The sequence below is a fragment of the Hermetia illucens genome, chromosome 2 (assembly GCF_905115235.1).
Source record: "Hermetia illucens chromosome 2, iHerIll2.2.curated.20191125, whole genome shotgun sequence".
Lineage (NCBI taxonomy): Eukaryota > Metazoa > Arthropoda > Insecta > Diptera > Stratiomyidae > Hermetia > Hermetia illucens.
The window spans coordinates 130,997,692-131,005,289 of NC_051850.1; the positions used below are offsets into that span (position 1 = coordinate 130,997,692).

Consider the following 7,598-nt stretch of genomic DNA (forward strand, 5'->3'; position numbering starts at 1 on the left):
ACAGTGTACTCCAGGATGGACTGAAGCGGGATAAAGCTCCCTGGGGCCAACCCCATGTGGCTCTCCAGGACCCAGCCCTCTCGTCTACTAAGACCGTTGGTGAGTAATGATAGCCACACCTTGCATAAGGTGACCCTACTATTAATAAAACCCTATGGATCTAGTATGTCCGGATAGCTGAGTGGTTAGAGTACAAGGCTGCTCTATGGAAGGTTGCGGTTCAAATCTCACTGGTGACAGTGGAATTTGTATTGTAATTTGCCGTCGGATACCGCGCTGCGAATGATTACTTGAGTCAAATCAGGGTAATAATCTCGTGAGAGTGGAATGCTGTTCACCTTGCCTCCTATAGGATACTGTAATCCTGTAGTGCACCGTTACGGTCTTGAATGAAGTGCTCTAACACACTTCAAAGCCCTGATCCACTTGGATTGTTGCGCCAACGATTATTATTATTATCCATGGATCTAGGTTGGGGTGTCGGAAAACACCGCCCCCATTCCCCCCCATTCCATAACAATTGGGGTAACTGACTGTATTCGAAAGGAGTTTCACTGATACCTGGGCGCGGACTTCCAAACCCGCGTAGTTGAGGGAACCAAATGAATATACAAATGAAAATAAAAAAAACTAAAACTGAACAAGTGAGACCCCGTACCCCACACAAACTGGTTAACCAGGCGGAGGCATATCTCCGAAACACTGAGAGGCAGGTGATCGCACTCAAAACATGGAGAAGTTGGGGCTGCTTGACGTTAAGGTCCATGTTGGCATACTGCCAGGACTTCAACCAACAAAGGTCACTGTTAGAAAAGCAGGGACAAGCAAAAGCAGGTCTGAGATCAGTATATCAGACGTCAGGAAGGAGACAGGCCTCAGTGACGCAGGGGCTAAATGGTACCTGTGTTGTCGGAAAAAAGGCCTGAAACCTGAAGGCTCAGGACAAACCTCAGTCATCTTTATCAGAGCCCAGAGAGGGGAGCAGCGGAGATTAGCTCATATGAGGGGAATGCTCCCAAAAAATCCAAACTTGAACCTAACTGGGGCGGGAGGATCCCGGGTAGATCAGGGGTGTCAGGGGTGTTTGACCAACTAGCCATACTGCAAAAAACGTTTCCCGATCAAAAACTCACTAGTGAGAAGCAGGAAACTATCGAAGACCTCATCAGATGTGTAAAGAATGGAGAGCGAAGTTCATGTTCATCGGGATACGGTTTCGGCCAGGTCACATATTGTTGGATTGCGAGATGGAGGACACTACGGAGTGGGTTAAATAGCCAGGCTGGGAAGGAGCAGAACAGTCGACATTCGCTGGAGATGATATACCAGGAGCGCACATGGTGACAGTGCTCTTCCTGAAGCTGCAAGACTAGAAACGGAAGAACTCATGAGCTTCCTTATTGCTCAGAATGAGGATCTTCAAACGCGATTGTGGAGAGTCATTAAGAGCAAGGTGGAGGAAAGGAGTAAAGACGCTCTGAAGGAAATATCGAGTGGAAAACTTACTGAAATCCCCGAAGAAATCTCGGAGGCCACAGAGGTTGAAGGGACTGGGAAGTATATCTGCTGCCTAGTGAAGAGGAGAAGTTGGATGACGTAGACCTTGATTTTCTAGGGCTTAGGGTGGCCAGCGACGTGTCGCACCATGTCGGAGGAGGATGGTGACGTTCAGACAGTTCCAAAAACTAACGGAGCCAATGGCCAGCAATAAGGTAGCCCAGGTAAACCTCCATCATACAAAAGTTGCATCTGCAATAATTGCGAAGGACATGTTCTGGAGGCAGATTCGCGGTTTACACGGAGTAAGCATGCATGTAATTTGCGACTGCTCTTGCGGGCACCGTGGGGGAACATGAACCTAACGAGAAGGCGATCAGGGGTACGAAAACTTTTCAACCGGGAAAAAAATCGGACTCTGGACGAGATACAAAAATGCACTGACTGCATTTAGAAACGCGATCAGGGTAGCAAAAAGGAACAGCTTCAGGAAATTTGGAGAAGAAATCGAACTAGGAAACTAGGCTTAGGGGGGGGGGGGGGCAGCGGGAATCTTCTACTATTGAAATCTAGCGGAGTAAACGTCATTTTCCAGCACTACACCAAAGATGCCTAGAAATCATCTTAAAGTTTCTTCTAAGCGTGATAAGTGGCAGCATAGACGAGGGATATATATGATGGGTATGGAGATGGGCTAAAGTGGATTTTATTTCGAAAGCGGGCAAAAAGAATCCTTTTCACCTTAAATTATTGCAGAAAATTTGCCTACCATTGTTCGTACTTAAAATGCTGGAGGAGTTCACAGGCAACTATATTAGAGGCAATATTCCCATGCGTAATCCCCCACATCAGTGTCAATACGCTTTCGAGTAGCAGGGTCAATCGAAATTGTTCTATATCAGCTCACTGATGTGTTATAGGATTCCATTGAAATAAAAGAAATATAACTGTGCGCGATTTTTAGATGTCAAAGGAGCATTCTACAACACATAGCACGTAGAGATCTTGTATCTCCTTGCCCTGAGTCGCATGGGAGCGGAAAGCACCATGGCCTCCTGGATGGGCAAAATGTTAGAGAGTAGGTTAGTAGAAATAGCGACAGGTACAAACTCTATTGTCATGAATACTATTCAAGGTTGTCCACAGCGCGGGGTACATCGCCGCTTATGTGGAGTATGATAGTGGACGAACTCCTGGACGTGCTAACAAATACTGAAATTCACGTCCGGGGTTATGCTGTCGACATTCTTTTTATCTGCAGGGGAAAATATGTGTGTGTGATAGAATCCAAAGTGGACTAAGGGTTACTAGTGCCTGGTGCAGGAAGGTGATGCTGAGCACGAATCCAGCCAAAACCACCAACCACTAGAAAGCGTAAACTTCATCACCTGAGAGCCATAAGGTTACATGGCATGGAGGTGAAACTAGAAACACAAGACAAATCTTTGGGAGATACACTAGACCAAAAATTACTCTGGAAGAAGCATGTCGGAACTACTTGTCGGAAAGCTACGAGAGCTCTGAAGAGTTGCAGATCCATAGTAGGAAAAAAATTGGGTTTCACTCCGAGGATATTATTTGGGATAAACACTGCAATAGTAAGGCCACTGATTACCTATGGGGCGGTAATCTGGGCAGAAAGAACAGAACTCAGCAAAAAAGGCACGGTGTTACACAAACTTCAAAGACTGGCTTGCTGTGTCTATCAGTGGGGCAATGAGGACATTCCCAATGGCATCCCTGGAAGTCTTTCTAGGATTAAATCCTCTCAATCTACACAAATAGTTGTAGGCAATAAGGGCGATTTTTAGAATGGCCGAAAGTATCCTAAATGTAAGGAAGATTAATATTCTTCCTAGGTGGTACCAAACTGGGAGAGCGTGGCTGCGATATACGGCTTAAATCTGCAACTGATTACTTGGTCCACGGATCCGTCACAGCAGAGGGAGTGGGTGCCGGGGTCATTGATCAAAGGAAAGTGTACTTTGAATCAATAGGTAAGCACGCTAATATATTCCAGGCGGAAATATAGACAGATGTGCCTCCAAGGTAACTTTAGGGGGAAGAACATTGCTATTCTGACCGACAGCCAAGCGGCCGACGGCTACTTAGGTCCAACCAAGTGAACTATAAACTGATATGGAAATACCTTGAGAGAATGAATACGTTTGGCTTGCACAATCACGTCTGGATACTCGGGTCACCCCACGGGTAGCGAACGAACTGGTCAGGAAGGGAGCAGGGATGCCTCTACACGGGTTTGAACCCTGCTATTGAATCGTAAACGGGTTCGTGGCTATGACATCAAAAATTGAGGATGAATGGCTGAGGGAACTATACTCGGCGAGCCTAGCAGGAATGAAGTAATCCACGAACCCAAGCGCACAAAAGACTGTTTAAACCTCATCAAGAAGAATCTCCGGATTATAGTGGGAATATTTATTGGTCGCAGCCGACTATACTCTCATCTGGGAAAGGTAGGGATATTTACTGATATTGCCTGCAAGGTCTGTGGGGAGTGTGTTGAAAGTTTCATACACCTTCTAGAACAGTGTCCGCCACTTGTGCAAAGTAGGTTGAGGCACCTGGGAGAATACTTAATACCAGAGGCCAGATTAAAATACCTGGCAGTAGGGCATATATTAAAATCCCGGACAGTTATAGGCTTGCTTGACATACTATAGTTAATGGGTACACTAAAACCAGTAAAAGAGGCACAGTAGTTCTTTAAGAACGTAGTGTAACTTAATAGAATAGTAATTATAACCTGGATCATGAAATAATGATCCGCGGTCCTGATGCAAATGTCACACACAAACTACTGGTTTGTGTTGAGATAGCAACAAAATAGGAAGAACGATCTGCCTTCATAAGAATCCATATATGAAATGCGTGGCAACGTCAGCACCAAAAACGAAAACACAACAATTGAAAGCAATAAAGATAGGCGTATAAGATTTTGAAATTGTGGAAAATTTCTCGTATCAAGGGTCGAAAATCATAATTGATAGCAGCTATGACAACGAAATCCGTGTACGGTTGTTGGCAGAAAACAGAGCCTGTTTCATAAAATCGGAGTTCCTTCTAATGATCCTCCCAGTTCTCCTGGGAGACTTTCCGAACTTTTAGAAGTATTCGAGAGAGAAATCTTCTGAAGAATTTTTGGCTCCCTACAAATGGACGGTTCCACAGGGGCAGGGCACCTAATCTATATGGCTGAGGTTGATCCAGTTTGGAAAGTCTAAAGAGACAATATCTACGTTAGAAAAGAAAATGTGACAGACACTGTCTGAGATAGAGCCATGGCGTAGGTCAGGATGCTAGATAGCTTCTAGGGATATCGAATTGGTGGACCTCGGCGTAATGCTGGAATATCAGAGTTCCTTATTAATGCAGGTCTAGACCGGACACCGGTTGTTGGGCCGCTGACGATCATGACGATGATCCGTGGTAAACGTCAAATGCATATTGACTCTGCATACCTTTGGATAAACAAGTATTATTAGAAACTTTTATAGATGTTTCTCGAATTTAAATGCCATTTTCGGTTTCAGCTTGTAATAAAGAATAGAGAAGATTCACACGTTTTAAGAAGGTTTTGGTGCTTGGCCAGTGTTTTTGAGTTTGGGGAATTTTTCGTTATTTATTTTACACATGAGGACGTTGCTGTACTTGATTTGTCTATGAAACCTTCCTTTGATTAGCTTTAACCAAAACGCCGGCCTTTCTTTGAGTTTTTGGGCAACGTCTTCCTCTTTGCTTCTTATTTTGGCTTAGTTCTTGGTATTCTCTTTTTGTAATTGGAACTATTTCTTTTTATTTTCTCTTCGTTTAGTCGATATTAAGTAGACTTCAATGCCCACAATTAAGACCTCTAATGACAATTTCTTCCTTTCCAGGTAGTAGTCTTTCGCGTAGGTAGAACTAATAACGCCGAGAATTCTCAAAGGATCTGTTAATGGTGAACCTGAAATGACCTAAATTTTGTTAGTATTCTTTTCTGTCCTGTTGTTGTGTGAACTCTGGTAGAGAAGATAGTAGAGGCAAAGCTAATCGAAGAAAGCAGGGAAGAATTTAAGAATTTATCGGTAAAGGGACGCAATTGATGAAAAAACGATATTTAAAGAAAGAATTTCAGATTGTTGTCATTTACTAGGCGGTAGTAGCATTTCTTTAAATAAGTTCAACGAGCCACCCTAAGATTAAATGACTATCTTAACGAGGAGAGAGTTTGGTAAGCCAATGGAGAAGCAAAGTCTAAAATCTGCCAGCAATGACGCAAAACAGTCGCTGGCTAGGCCTTATCAACTGGTTTATAGCGAACTTATATTTGTCGCTCCTTACGATATTCTATCTAATCAGTCTGAAGTTCACTGGAAATTTTAAGATTCCACAACGTCTGGAGGAATATGGAGGTGGCCTTTGTACCTGGTGCCATGAATTCTAGCGTTTCGACAAGGTGAAAAGTTGTAGATTACGTTGGCTTTTTAATATTTTTTCAGGTTTTGAATATGAGTATCTTTTGTGGGGAAAATTTATCTTGATGGTCCAAATACAACGTATTGTATTCACATTCTCTTCTGTTGTCCTTTCAGCGTCCACTCCAGGCCAATTTTCTAATCCTTGAGTGAATAACATCTTTTTGTTAGCAAGTCATTTACGAGGGTAAGCTGTCCGGGTTAACTCTGCTTCGTGCTGCGGGTTGGAAGGTTTAATATTATATTTGAAAACGTTGAAGTAACAGCAACGCATCTAGAAATGATTAAACAAAAAGTCCAGGAATACAAATAGGCCTTTGATGAAGTTGGAAGAATAGCTGAAATTGCAGGGAGTTAGATGACAGTGGCTGCTGCTTTCAAGGATCACGTAATATTCATCCTCAATCTAGGTGACATAAAAACCAGGCTGAATTAATTTTTAGACCTTAAAGGTCATGTTATTAAATACTTTATTTACACATCAAATTAACATCCCTTCGCAACTCAAAATAATTAACTAATATTCGATAAAGTTAAGTCTACAGAAACGAAAACTATTTAACAAATAACAAGTTAACTGGGAGATCTAAGTATCACTGGGCTATATTGAACTTCATTTCAATAGGCCGAAACATACTCCTGGGGTATTTTGTGTTTTTGTTGAAGGTGCAGGTTTTGTTGCTCTTCACAAGTCGAGTCGTGGCTCCGTCCTTTTTCACTCTCCAATAGACAGTTTGGACGGCGTTCCTTCCGGAGATTAGTCGAGTTGCTGATCCAACCAACATGATGAAGTGTAAGTTCGTCCGCTTGGAATACCTTCAACTGATTTTTTGAAAACTGAGTGCTTCCAGCGAGTTGCACTTGAGCCGGCACGTCCTACTAACACCGAAACTGACACGCTTGTGATGTGAGTTCCGATTAAGTGAGAACTTTTATAGTAGCGAGTTTTCTTATCAACGTTTATGAGATCAGAATGGTCATATCGGTCAAGACATGCGTCTTCTCTGTTTCGTCTGTGTTAAACGCGAAAACGTGCCTTGACGTCATGATTTTTTGGAATGCAATAACAGTAGAGCCGATTTGAGCCGGTTAGTGGCTATTATTGTATAATATTCCGTACTATCATGGGAATATGCACATAAGCAAGCAATTAAGTAAGCAATTAATTAAGTGTGCACTTCATAGGTACGTGGTATCGATGCACTGTGGTGAGAGAGGTCTTTCCCGAGTTAGTGGTTGAATTGCGATCTTGTTTTCAGCTTTCGACCTTTAAACCATAACGTGAACAGCTGATTATTATAGTTCCGGGATTAAGTTTTTGCAGATATCGGAGTTCTCCCAACTCTTTGTCTTTGGATATTGAATTTTGGACTTAGCAAATCCGAAGTGACGTCACTTTCCCAAAACTCGCAGTCATTTACGTATCTTACAGGCTTACGACATTCAAGTCACTTCAGGCAGGGTATAATGGAAATTATCAGTGTTTTCACGCCATTGGTTTTGTTATTATTTTTTACATGAGTAGTAAGCGTGCTATTGGGAATGGGCGGGGTGGATTGTTTGTTATTATCACTCAATCTGGCATGCCCGAAGTGCAATGCCATAGGATCATAGTTACAATAT

At 42.8% G+C, this 7,598-nt stretch overlaps 1 protein-coding gene across 1 annotated transcript; it reads right to left on the reverse strand.

Moving 5' to 3' along the window:
- Positions 1–6,407: 6,407 nt before the first annotated feature.
- LOC119650110 lies at positions 6,408–6,896 on the reverse strand. The gene has a single exon (XM_038052633.1). It carries the CDS (start codon positions 6,758–6,760, stop codon positions 6,569–6,571), a length of 192 nt encoding a protein of 63 aa, XP_037908561.1. The 5' UTR covers positions 6,761–6,896; the 3' UTR covers positions 6,408–6,568.
- Between the last annotated feature and the right edge of the window lie 702 nt (positions 6,897–7,598).